Genomic DNA, 13896 nt, shown 5'->3' with positions numbered 1-13896 from the left:
GGTGGCGCTGGCTGGGCGCTCTGGTGCACTCACCGGCCCAGGACGTGTCAGCATCTGCCAGGCTCAGGGACGTGACCCTCGGTTAGGGGCGAGCACGGCTGGGCAGAAAGTGCTCACAGACACTGGAGGTCAGGCTCCACCCCTTCCTTGCAGCCCACATGGGCATCTGCATGTCCGTGCACACCCCAGGAGCTCAGAGCAGTTACTCGCGCATATCTGGATTTCAAGACACAAAACGATAAGCATCACACTTGCAGAGTTTGTGTAACAGCAATAAGCCTAAGACAAACGAAATGTTAGAGTAATGATCAGTTAGATCTTTCTAGAAAGTTTGTACATGAATGTATCAAGTTCAATTGTGAGGTCATTTGTGAGTCTAGTACAAAGACTTAACCAAATGAATGACAGTTTAAAGGAAAAACTCAATTTTAACATGAATTCAGATGAGGCTTGAAAGTGGCAGGAGTCCCATGTGACCACCCTGGGGCTTCTTGTAAGGAGAGGTGGAAAGACGCTCGACAGGAGGAAGAGAGGGCTTTCCACCAGAGGCCAGGCCCCTCCGGGTCATTTGTGGGAATGTTGTACATTTAAGGAAAGTAAAACATTTAAAGAGTAATTGACGGTTTTCACTGAAATCTGGCTGCAAAACCACCAGGTGAATTGGAATTGCAATAAGCTTTCTGGGCGTAATGAAAACAATCTGAAACTTAATTGTTTAGTTAAACTGGTGCTTCTGGTGATGAACCAATAATTATCTTTTAATGACCCCATAAATCTATTCTAATCCAGGTGCTATTTAATATTTCACTTGACTGTCTCTTAGGTCCTCTGGGTTTACTTTATCCGGGAGAAATGATAAAGCCATATTTGTAGTATTCCACACGGTGTTCCAAAACTCTCACTGATGTTAATGTTTTGTTTTTAATAACTCAAGCTTGGGATTTCTTAAAAATGTATCTGGAAGATTAATTTAAGCACTTAAGGAAATTTTGTTGTGCATATTTCAATGTCAAGTGCTTTACAAACATCAATTAATTAGATTTTGTAACACCATTCCAAGAGAAAATGGTAAACATGTTAGGAAGAAGGAAACCAATAATTAAGAAAGTTACATGACTTATTCAAGGTTACTTCTCAGTCTCCTACAAATCCAAAAAATATTAAGAAGGCAGCACATCTCTCTCGTGTGGGTGCACACACACCACTTAGGGCTAGCGAGAACACCTTCGTAATGTCACGTTCCCTGGGATGCCCAGCAAACAGCACCTCTGAAACCCTGCATTGCAGCTACCAGGCAGGTGGGAGGGATGTTTGAACCGGCCGGGGGACGGGGGAGAGCACCTTCCTGCGTCTCAGTCCCCCAGCTGAGGACATCCGGGAGAGCATGCGGCGTGTGGGGGACACTCCACAGATGGAGCGAACAGAAGAGCCTCACCTGGTGACAGGAACAACGCAACCACAGCCAGAAACTGAGAGAAACAAATAGGCTTCGGAACGACAGCAGCCCGTGTGTAGGTCGCATCTATGGAAAGGTTCTTAAATCCTTATTTGGTGTTGTTTGCTCTTGTTTGAGGACATCCTTACTCATCTGGCCTTGTTTTCTGGGCCTCCAACCAGGAAGAAGAGGAAGCAACCACAAGAGAGGAGTGATGCTCTTGGAGGTGACAAATGAGAACATCTAAAACGAGATCAAATGGGGGCCCTGGGGTTGGGGGTCATGTGGGGCCCCAGAGTGATCCTGTGGTAAGGAAGGCAGAATGCCTGATTATGGTGCCCAGTTGCCCCAAGATGAGGTTAAGTGGGTAAAGGGCAGGTGATGTTTTGAAATTTACACACCTGAAAGTAATTCCAGATTTGGCTGGAACTAAAAAGGATATCTCTAGGTTTTCTCAAAAATGTGCTGATTGGGGAAGAATGAAGGGGGGGGAAATCGGAGGGGGAGACGAACCATGAGAGACGATGGACTCTGAAAAACAAACTGAGGGTTCTAGAGGGGAGGGGGGTGGGGGGATGGGTTAGCCTGGTGATGGGTATTAAAGAGGGCACGTTCTGCGTGGAGCACTGGGTGTTATGCACAAACAGTGAATCATGGAACACTGCATCAAAAACTAATGATGTAATGTATGGTGACTAACATAACATAATAATAAAAAATGTGATTAATGACATTCAATAAGTAAAATCCTCATGGATTTTTAATAATGTCATCTGTAAATCAAATTCATGTCACAAAGTGTCAGAGGGAGTGTTACTGATTGGAAACCATTTCACCCTGTTTCTGACTGGATGGTTGTATGGGGGGGCCAGACAATGTCCAGCCCGATCTGCTCTGCACTTCCTTCTCTGAGGACAGCCCCGGCCTTGCCCTTCCCTACTTCACTGCCACTGCAGACGGGAACATCAGCAGCCCTTCCTTTCCTTATTTCCCGGTGCAGGCTTGCTCACCGTGGAGCTCAGTGTGCACGGGGTTCACAGACGGGGCGGACCCACCTTCCAACCGGCTGGCACTCCTGCACGGGCTTTCAGAAGACAACACAGGACAGAACCTTCCTGATCTGGAACAAACTCTCAAGATCTTAGCATTGACACCAAGAACACAGCCATAAAAGAAGAAATCCATAAATCGGACCTCATCAGAATTAAAACGTCTGCTGCATGAATCACACAGAATGTACTCTCAGACCGTCACGTTGAGTGTCTTCCACGCTGCTCATTCTTCTCCCTGATGGAGGGCACCCCACTGTGCTGACATACCAAATAACTCATCAGTCCCACGCTGACGGACAATTGGGTTGTTTTAGGATTTGGCTATTAGCGGCTACGAAGGCTCTGGTGCACAACAAGGTGAGGAGTGGAATGGTTGCGTGTTATGGCGGGTGTGCTTTTCGATGCAAGGACTTGCCAGACCGCTCGTGCCAACGGTGTGCCACAGTGCCCATTCCTCCACGTTCTCACCTACATGCAGTACCTACCATCGGTCTTTGAAATTTTCGTTGTGCTAACAGGCGTGCTGTGGTAGTTCACCGTTTCAATTTGCACTTCCCTACTGATTCTGAGGGTATTATCATGTGGTTATTTCCTGTCTATATACCTTCTCTCATGAAGAGTTTATTAAAAAATTTTGCCCAATTTCTGTGTTGGTTTGGTTGTTTTTCTTACTGAGCTGTGAGATCTCTTTACACATTACAGATACAGGCCCTTTATGAGATCTATGCCTTGTCAATATTTCCTCCCACACTTTGGCATCGTTTTCATGTTTCTTAACAGTTGTCTTTCAAATAAGAGGTTTTTTATTTGGATGAAGTGTCCAAATTGCCTTCTTAAGTTTCTTTTTATATAGATTGTGGTTTGGTTTTTGTATCTGAGAAATGTTTGCATCTCTAAAGGTCACAAAAATTTTACCTAATATTTTCTTCTTGAATTTTTATAGTTTTGCATTTATACTTCTATGTATGACCCATTTTGAGTCAACATTTATAGATGGTGTGAGGTATGAAGCCCTTTTGGCATAAATATCCCATTATTCCAGCATGACTTATTCTAGAGACTATTCATTCCCCACTGAATTATCATCCATATCTGTCAAACAACATTGTCTATGTATGTGTAGATCTACTTCTGGATTCTGCCCCTTAAAACCTCCTTGTCCCTCTTTATGCCAACATCACACGGTCATGACTACTCCAGATTTTCCATTATTTTTGAAATCAGGTGGTGTCGGTCATTCAATTTTGTTCTTTTCTGAAGTTATTTAAGAGATACTGAGTCCTTTGCATTTCTAGTATGAATTTGAGAATCATCTTGTCCATTTCCACATAGAAACTGCTGGGATGTTACCGGCATCTGATGTAGCGATCAATGACAGTGGACACTGACATTATTATGTCTTCAGGCCCATGAACAAAGTCCGGCTCTCCACCTACCCAGCTTTCCTTTACTCTCCATCAAGCAGTGTTTTGTAGTTTTCTGTTACAAGTCTTTTGCATCTTTTCAGGTTTATCCAAATTATCTCATGTTTTTGATGCCGTTATAGATATTATTTTTAATTGTTCCTTGTATCAGGAAATAGAATTGAGTTTTCTATATTGATCTTGTATCTTGCAACCTTTTCCTATAGCTGAACTCACTTTTCTTGCAGATTCCATCTGACTTTCTATTGAGAACATCATGAAATCTGTGGATAAAGGTGGTTTTATTTTTTCCTTTCCAATCTGGACGTCTCTTATTACTTCTTCTTCGCTGGTGGCCCTGGCTAGAGCCTTCAGTCAAGTGTTAGCCAAAGTGATGAGAGGGCACATCTTTGCCTTATGCTCAGTCTTGGGGGAAAAGTGTTCAGTCTCTTGCTATTAAGTCGGATGTTACCTGTGGGCAATTTTGTAAATGATGAATGCCTTTTTATCAGGTTAGGGAAAATTTCTTCCATACCTAATTTGCTGGTATGATGCTGGATTTTGTCACATATTTTCCTGGGTCTATTGAAATGATGACATGACTTCTCTCTTTTAAATTGTTAGCCTGATAGATTAAATTGATTGATTATAAGACCAACTGTATTTTCCTAGGATAATTTTTACTTAACTTGATATATTCTTCCTCTTATAGAAGTTATTGGATTTTATCAAGTAAAATTGTGTTTAGAATATTTATGTACATAAATATAAAGGACAATGGTCTGTAAATGCATTTTTGTCTTCCCGTGTCCTTGTCTAATACTGGTATTGGGGAACGTTGGCCTTGTAGATGCCTGAAAACATTGCCCCCCACTTCCAGTTTTCTGGGTTAGTTTGTGTGGAGTTATTTTTTTAATGTTTAGTACAATTCACCAATGACTGTATTTGGGACTGGACTTTCCTTCATGGGAAGGGATTTAAACAAAAATTCAGTTCTTAAACCCCATAGTCTCTTTGGGTTACTTATCTCCCCTTGAGGGAGCTCTGGTGGTTGGTGTCTCACAAGGCGTTTGTCCACCTCGTCTGAGTTGTCAGATTTAGTGCCAGTTTTTAGAAGTTGTGTATAAAATGTTCCCTTATTGTCTTCCTAAATATCTGTGTAATTGGTAGTGATATTACCTTGTTCTTAATGCTGTAAGTTGTGTCTCTCTCGTCAGTCAGACAAGACTTTCATTCATTTTTATTTTATTTATTTATTTTTTTTATTAAAGATTTTATTTATTTATTTGAGAGAGAGAGAGAGAATGAGAGATAGAGAGCACGAGAGGGAAGAGGGTCAGAGGGAGAAGCAGACTCCCCGCTGAGCAGGGAGCCCGATGCGGGACTCGATCCTGGGACTCCAGGATCATGACCTGAGCCGAAGGCAGTCGCTCAACCGACTGAGCCACCCAGGCGCCCTCATTCATTTTTATTTTATAGAATCTAATTTTAGTTCACTGATTTTCTCTGTTTTTCTTGGGTTTTCTAGTTCATTGATTTTTTACTCTGATTTATTTCTTTGCCTTACTTTGGTTTAGACTGTCTGTTGTTTCGGGTTTATCAGAAGAGGTTAGTCCTCTGGCTTTGGTGGTGGCTCAGTGCTCCAGGAGTTAGGACTGCAGAGAACCCCACGCTGGCTCCCAGATCAGTCACTGCTCCGGCCTCTCCTAACATCTCCCCTCAGGACAGACAGGAGAACAAGGGTGTGTGTGCAGCAACGGTCTTTGGAGATTCTTTAGGAGCAAAAAGGAGACATGATCAGAGACCTTTTCTGAAGCTCAAGGTCCTCTGTGGTGGTGACCAAGTCCGCAGGGGCAGCCCTGACCCAGTTTTCCATGGACTGGTCCATGCTCAGCTCCACAGAGGCGGAAGTTAACTTGGTTATCTTTGTCTGCTAGAGATGGAACTGCCGTCTGGTGGCACAGACAAGCTCCAAGGTCGGTTCATGAGGCTGCTGGAGGTCATGGAGTGCGTGTTCTGTCTACCCAGCAATGGCATCCAGCAGCATCCTGGTTGCAGTGCCTACGCTTGGGGACTTTCTTCTCAAGGGTTCTTTGGACTGCTCAAACCACCTCTGACTTCCCTCATTAATGAAGGAGTTAAATTAAATAAAATCTTTGAACACATGTTCATTTTACGTTTTCTTGAGAGTCATGATCTTACCTTTCACGTGTTCATTTGTAAGAACTATGTTGGCTCCAGGGGAGGAAGTGGACAGTTGGGAGCACCTGCTCTCATGCTCTCTGGAGTGCTTTTGAGGGCAAATGAGCTAGGTGCTGCGCACCTGGTCTTCCTGAACAGATCACCCTTCTGGCCGCACACCCAGTTCACCTGTCCCCGTCACTGGCCGTGCTCTCGAGCCTCAGCTTACTGAGAAGACGGGGGTTAAAATACCAAGCCGACCACAGCACAGTGTAGTGTGCGTGGATGAGGAAATGAGAAAGGAAATGCTGGGGACTGACTCAGGGACCTGGGACCAAAATACTGACTTTCAGGGCCGCCTCCAGGCCTCAGGACTGCTGGACCCTGCGCCAACCCCAGGGGCTCTGGGACCTCACCTCCTGCTGGCAGAGGCCAGTCTCCACCGTTGGCCCGCCAAGGGGGCTGCAGGGAGCACAGGGAGAGCAGCTCGTTGGGTGTAAATGGGCGTGGGTGCTCTCGGCTGAAGGCTGTGACTACGGGACCCACAAGCTCCCAGTATTTTGCTGGAAAACTAGAGTCCTGGACCCATTACCGCCCTCTTAGTTCTGTCTTTGCTGTGATTTGAAGTGTTCCAGAAAATATCTGCAGCAATTCACTCCCACCTCCAAAAAACTGAAATGTTTATGATTGTCCAAATGCTTTTTATCTGTGCAGAGAGGAAAATGAAGCCAAAATGGTTCTGGGTCACGTGACAGAAAAAAATTCTGGTTAACAGTGTAAATCCAGAAAAATTCATGAACATGCACAGGCTTGCCCTCTTGAGTGCCCGCTCATGCAGCTCCTGGGGTGGCATGCAGGCCCCAGCTGAGCCCCGGCTGCTAACCGCCATAAGAATCAACTTCACACGTGTGTCCTGAGCGACACCCAGGCAGAGGCCAAGAGCACACGCTTCCTGATTTCTTGTTTCTCATCATAAAAATCATCACACATAATAATGACCTCTGAAACGCAGGCCAAATTACAAGACTGCCCTGAATCACCCGTCTGAACGGGGCCGTAGGGGCCATTACTATGAAAGTGTGCGAGAGAGGCCATGCGGTCAATGGAGAAATGCTGGGACCAAGCTGTAGGAGCTGCTCACTCCGGTCTCAGCCCTGATCCTGGAAAACCCTGCACGCCCCCTCACGTCAGCAGCTCTGATCTGGCTCCTGTAGGCTGCTGGCTCCGGTCTCAGCCCTGATCCTGGAAAACCCTGCACGCCCCCTCATGTCAGCAGCTCTGATCTGGCTCCTGTAGGCTGCTGGCTCTGGTCTCAGCCCTGATCCTGGAAAACCCTGCACGCCCCCTCACGTCAGCAGCTCTGATCTGGCTCCTGGTTTGCTAGGTCAGTGCGTGCAGAGGTATCAGGAACCAGCCTGCACATATGTGGAGGGGAGCAAAGCCCACGGACAAAGGCCTTGTGGCAGGGCATGTGCGCAAATGCCTGCTCAGAGGGGCTCCCTCCAGCGTGGGCGGGCGCGGGGCCCGCGGGCAGATGCCCACCATGGACAGGACGGCGCGGGAGGGGGCCACGGACACCATCAGGCAGCGTGACACCCCCCCCAGGAGGTGGTGCTGACAGGAGCAGCGGCTGCAGCCCTCTCCTCCGTAAGTGCTTCCTTCCCACGGCACGTGGCTCTTGTCCGAACGGCAGACCCGTGCTCTGTATGCCTGTTTCCATTTCAAAACCCTTAAACGAGGAGCTTGCTGACTTCATAAGTAAATATGCGAGCCATTCCGTAAGTTCGGCTCCCTGCTTCGCCAGCCCACTCAGGTGGGTCACGTTTCTCAACACATTTCCTTGTGCTTGTAATGTTTTATGGACACGCTTGGTTGCCAATATCCTAGGCAATCTGCTCTCATATTAGAGATTGTATAGTCCAGCCTGCAGGCAGCATTTTCCTCTCTGCAAAGTCTCTGAGAAGCAAGACTCTGTTTGGATGCCTCTGGTGACAGGGCACTCACTACTCCTGAGAACAGTCCATCCTAATTTTAAATAGCTCTGGGGTCAGAACATCCTGGCCTTCTTTCTCTGTGGCTTCTCTTTCTGACTCAGTTCTGGACACAGGTGCTTCGCACAGGACGGATGAGGGAGCCCCAAACCCACACGCTCTCACTCACCCTGACTTGGGAAGTCTCTCTGCTTCGCGGGCTGGGTGCACCTGAGGTCTGAAGACAGCTTGGCTGGAAGAGAGACTTTAAGTCCTTGCAAAGTGCATTTCCTCCCAGCTGCGCGAATTCTGTATGGAGTAACTAACCTCGCGAGGCCCCCCACATGGCGACAGTCCCCAGCGCACACTGGGTGGGTGGCGCTCACACTTGCCCCACCTGCAGGTGACAGCATGGGATAAGTGACCCCTAAACGCGGCTAGAATTGGAAGATCTCCTGTTAGAAGGACACGATGTCTGGAACACAGGGAGTCATGACTGAGGTAAACCTTCACGGACGTGGTCACACTCCGGTGACTCAGGGGCTGCCTACATAGATGTCACTTCATTTCTTATACGGCACCAGTGAGAATGGCTGAGTCATCTTGAAATAAACCAGCCACCAACCCCCTGTCGCTGGCTGGTAATCACTTCCTCTAATTGAGCTTAAGGTGTCCACCCCTCTTCTACCCTGGAGAGAGGTTAACCGCACCCCTGGCCCCAGAGTGGACACTGGTCAGCAGACAGCATTCCCTGACAAGCATGTTAATCCACTGGGTTCATGACGTAATCTGGCAAAATCAGACCCAAGGAGGGACGCTACGGTCATCCCACTGCTGGGGGAGAAGCGCCCTCCTCCAGGGAGGGCGAACAGAAGGCCGCTGCATCCACAACCAGGAGGGGAGGCGTTCTAAGCAAACATCCAAAACTCCAAGCTCGGTGGGGTAGCAATGGGAAGAGCTGGTGCGTCTGCGGGAAGCCCTGTCATCGGGAAGGTTACAGCCCCAGTGCGTCGTAGCGCAAGGCAGGGGATTCCTGCCACTGTGGCCACAGGCAGCCGGCCGGATGCAGAGACTTGGTACCGCATGTCATGATGAGGAAAGAGATTTTCTATTTTTCTTAAATTCTAAGAGGATGTTGCTAGGGTAAGTAAAAGAAAAATTAGATGAATCGATGTGCATAAAATGTACAACATTTTGCACATTACAAAGCATTATGCGCACGTGATGAATACATTTTTAGTAAGAAAGAAAAAACGGTGCTGTCATCTGTGTAAAACCATCTGAAGAATGTACAACACGACACCCGCCCTTGCACCCGAGCCCGGGGGCGGTACAGCGGGCACAACCAGGGAAGTTCTTTGTTATTTTTGAAAGAGAGAGAGCATGAGCACGAGGGGGTGCAGCGGGAGAGGGAGAGAGAATCCCCAGCAGACTCCGCTGAGCGTGGAGCCCGACTCGGGGCTCAGTCTCACATCCCTGAGATCAAGATCTGAGCCAAAACCAAGAGTTAGATGCTTAACCGACTGAGCCACCCAGACGCTCCAACCAAGGAAGTTCTCCACTCAGTCGTGCATGTGCAGGACACCTGGATTTCAGGTGCCTACAAGAGATTTGTAATGTAAGTATGATTTAAAATATTATTAGTTTAAAAATGTCATTGAGCTAGAGCTAGGCAGGAGGCAAGCATCCAGCTTCTACAACACTGAGCCCAGATAAGGTGCACTGAGAAACTACTGGGGAGAAAAATGCCCTGAGTGTAAATCCAGACCTCTCTTTCAGAAATCCTTATGGAGAAGCACGAATAAGGCCTGCAGCCTGCTGAACACAGAGAAGGAAACCAGTGTCGTCCAAATTATAAACAGGTAAACCTTGTCGAACTTTAAAGCTGGGACCTTGGGCTGGGGTCAAATCAAAGTCTGTACAGAGAAGAGAAGCTGCTGAATCAAGCAGACGCAGGACGGGGGTGGCAGCGCTAAGCAGTCGAGAAGCCCGCTTGCCCTGGGCTGCCTCTCGCACACGCCCTCCTCCTCTGTGCTGGAGGCAGCGTGTTGCAGGGGAGAACACGCTTCGGCACAGGGGCGGGGTGGGGCTGGTCACTGGTCACGTGGCTCATCTCTGGGTGACCTTGAAGGGGCCACTCAGTCCTTGCAAACTGAGTCTTCTCATCAGTGAAAGGAAAGGAAAAAAAACAGTATCACATCTTAGATTTACTTTAAAAGATTAACAGTGCACACAAACGGCACACAGCTTGGCACAGAGCACACGTTAAAATTATCATAGTTTCCGTAACGGCTCTTGTGTGTATACTCTAATCCTTAATTTACAGATTAAGTAGAGGTGTTTGGAGAACTATTTTGCCCATGTCACAGAGGCAGAAACAGGTCAGGCCAAGACTTGATCCACCACTTTCCAAAGGATATCCTCCTTCCTTCCCACCTCCGAGTCCAGAAAACCGAGGCTCCGGCACTGGACGTCAGCACCTGGGTGCGAGGAAACCCCACGGGATCGTGTCTTGGAAAGGCTCAAGTGGGTATGAGGATTTTCAGATTTGGGAGGCCTTGTGTGACCTTTCCCTCCTGCACAAGGAGATCCCACTCTCTCCAGGAGCACCCGTGGCACAAGCCGGCCCGTTATTCGCGTCACCGGATGGTCACCATCAGGACCACACTCATCCTCGCCCCCTCTACCCACGAAGAGATCCTCGTCTTGATCCTGGATAATTGAAAATGCTTCCCCCAGAGCTTGCCGGGCACAATGCCCGCCATGTCCTAATTCAGGCTTCACATCCTCTCTTCTACAGACTGCCCCCTGGCCTCCCTCCTTCCTACTTGCCCCAAGTACCAAGGACTCTGCAAAGGGAGAAGCCACTTCTTCTGGAGGGATTTCTGGCTATGAAAGCACGGTGGCCCCGAGCCCTGACCCCTTGCTCTGGACACAAGGAAGGGAGAAGAGAGAATGGAATCCACGCAGGATGGTTGGGACCCTCGTTGTGTTACGACGGGCGTGGGATGAGCGGGTCCTGCAGCCTCCCTTACGACGGGCGTGGGACGAGCGGGTCCTGCAGCCTCCCTTACGACGGGCATGGGACGAGCGGGTCCTGCAGCCTCCCTTACGACGGGCGTGGGACGAGCGGGTCCTGCAGCCTCCCTTACGACGGGCGTGGGACGAGCGGGTCCTGCAGCCTCCCTTATGACGGGCGTGGGATGAGCGGGTCCTGCAGCCTCCCTCTACTGCGGGACACCATGGTGTGTCTCCTGGAGGGTGTCTCCCCCAGGGGCTCAAACAGCCCCCTGCTTTCAGCACAGCCGTGGACACCGCAGAGAGATACTCGCCTGAGGTGAGAACGTAAACTTCACCTGGGCCAACAAGGGCTGTCGCTCGCGCTCTGAGACTTCAGCTGTGTTCAGGGGGTCTGAGCTGCTCACAGCTGCTACAAGTCCAAGCAGGTCCCCGAGATCAGGGAGTTGGTGTTTGGTGCCTGAGGACCCTCCCACACCCGCCTGCAGCAAGCAGGTTACCGTGAGCTTCAGAACCGAATTCCATCCAGGACGCCCTGCTCCACTCAAGAGAAGGGTCGCAGAAGAAACTGTGACGTTTGGTCTCCACGAAACATCTGAGTGTGACCTCATCACGTGGACCCACGGGTGGCGGTGATGCTTAAACACTCACAGGGAAGCCCCCAGGCCTGTGGCGGCCAGTGCACCAACCAGGAGACCAGATGGTAACCCGGGATCTTCCCACTCCAAACACACGTGTCTGAGGGAGGGGGCAGTTTTCCGTGGCTGAGCTCACAGCCTTAGGGTTACAGACGCGAGGCTGGATGAGCCCAGCGCTGTTGGGTGGCTAAGTCCCCTCCCTGATGCATTTCTTGCCTCTGATTTATAGGGTGGCCTCCCCATGAAGGGGATCCTGCTGTTCATGATGATAAGGATTGAAATACCTTCTTCCTGACGCTTTCCATCGACACATATCCAAGTGTGTGAGTGACTCATCTGCTGTCCTGACAAGGCGCAGTCTACATTCTCCTCTGGATCACTAAGATGCAGAGGAAGGGTCACTGCATGCCATAACGTGACCTTATCCAGGTTTCTTCACAGCGGATTATTCATGCGCTGTCTGCAGAGAACAGTCTGTCGGAGCCTGGCTAAACAGGAACATGGGTGTGCTGTCCCTTGAGCCCCATGGAGGGAACCAAGTGGCCCTCCCCACACATACATGTAGAGATGCAAAACCCCCTCGCTCCTCCCCATCGTGACCCCGTCACCAGCCAAACACACTCGCTTGGACCTGGTGACCCAGGGGAGCATGCTCAACTTTAAAAGATTCACTTCTTTCTGGAACAAATGTCTGAACACCGAATTGAAAGGTCAGGCATCCACACAGGTCTCCCCTCAAAAGCTGGGAGTTGCTTACCCCGGTTCTCTGAACTTCCATGGAAGTAGCTCTTTGGAAAGACCTCTCCCACGCAGCCAGCTCACTCCCCAGCTCCACGCTGAACAGGCGACTCTGGCCACGGCCGACCAGGACACTGAAGCAGTAGGGCCACGTGTCCTCAAGGCTGCGAGGCCCCAGGCCGAGGTCCGCATGCAGCCAGCAATCCTCAGCGAGCCAGAACTGGAAAACAGAGCAGGCAGCGTGTTAGCGGGGGATGGGGGTCCCCACTGAGGGCCGGGACCTGACACTGCAGATGCCCCAGAACCGTCAAGAATGGGACCTGGCTGCCAGCCCGCGGGGGCCTGCTGTGACCCCGGCCAGCCACACCTGGGGGCACATTAAGGAACAGGTTGTTCTCCGACATGGCTGTTGGGGAAACTGGCCCCAAATAGACACAATTTTAAGTAAATTACAGCCAAAACACCTTTCACTTAAAATTCTGGTAACCACAGCTGCTTCTTCAATGTTTCACTTGAAAAACAGAGATAAAGTCAGGAGACCTTCGTGCTCCAGTTCGGCATAAAACCAGTGAACAATGAAGACAACATGGGCGCTTACCAGAAGTGACCATGAGCTCCCAGGGCCCTGCAGCGCCCCCCACCACCTAACTCTGTCCCGAGGAAGAGGACCCCCTGCTCACAATACTTCAGAGGCCGCAGGATCAGGACCCTCACTCAGGATTGACAAACGTTAACCCAGTGGTCCTGACCGCATAGAATGAACGCTCTAGAGACACCTTCAAGAGTGAAGGTCAGAGCAGAGTGACCCTGCGGCTGCACTTCCTTCCTGAGTCCCTTACGGACACAGCAGACGCTGTGGGCGGCTCAAGCCCACACTGGTCTCAGAGATCCGGTGCGTGGAGCTGTGGGTGGCGGGGCGGTGCCTGGCCAGTGTCTGCTCTCCTTGCCTGTGTGGGCTGCCTGCTGTCCCGCAGCCACCCCTCCAATATGCTTTCCACGCGTGTACAGGTGCACACTTGCGCACACACACTGGAGGACACACACACGCGCGCGCACACACACTGGAGGACATGTGTGCACACTGGTGCACACTCGCACACACGCTGCAGGACACGTGTGCGCACAGGTGCACACACACGCGCACACATGCTGGAGAACACACGCGCATGCGCACAGGTGCGCACATGCGCACACACACTGGAGGACATGCGCGTGCACACAGATGCACACTCGTGCACACACACACTGGAGGACACGCGCCTGCACACACAGGTGCACACATGTGCACATGCACACTGGAGGACACGCGCATGAGCACGCACAGGAGCACATACACACTGGAGGGGACACGTGTGCACAGGTACACACATGCGCACACACAGTGGAGGACGCACACAGGTGCACACACGCGCACACACACACTGGAGGACATGCGCATGCACAGATGCACACACACGCTCC

The 13896-nt window shown here is 50.0% G+C and overlaps 1 protein-coding gene across 1 annotated transcript in view; it reads right to left on the bottom strand.

Annotated features, from left to right (window-relative positions):
- The window catches only part of SNTG2 (syntrophin gamma 2), a 339157-nt gene that overhangs the window by 31421 nt on the left and 293840 nt on the right, over window positions 1-13896 (bottom strand). Inside the window, exon 24 of the mRNA XM_088026250.1 lies at window positions 12455-12655. Within this exon, the coding sequence (XP_087882376.1) occupies window positions 12455-12655 (201 nt within the window). The remainder of the gene's footprint in view (window positions 1-12454; window positions 12656-13896) is intronic.

Source organism: Eumetopias jubatus, unplaced genomic scaffold, assembly GCF_037043125.1.
Source record: "Eumetopias jubatus isolate StellerSeaLion01/CBP00866 unplaced genomic scaffold, mEumJub1_p1.0 scaffold_9, whole genome shotgun sequence".
Classification (NCBI taxonomy): domain Eukaryota; kingdom Metazoa; phylum Chordata; class Mammalia; order Carnivora; family Otariidae; genus Eumetopias; species Eumetopias jubatus.
Note: the sequence above shows the minus strand (reverse complement) of the source record. Positions and strands in the feature narration are given on the sequence as shown.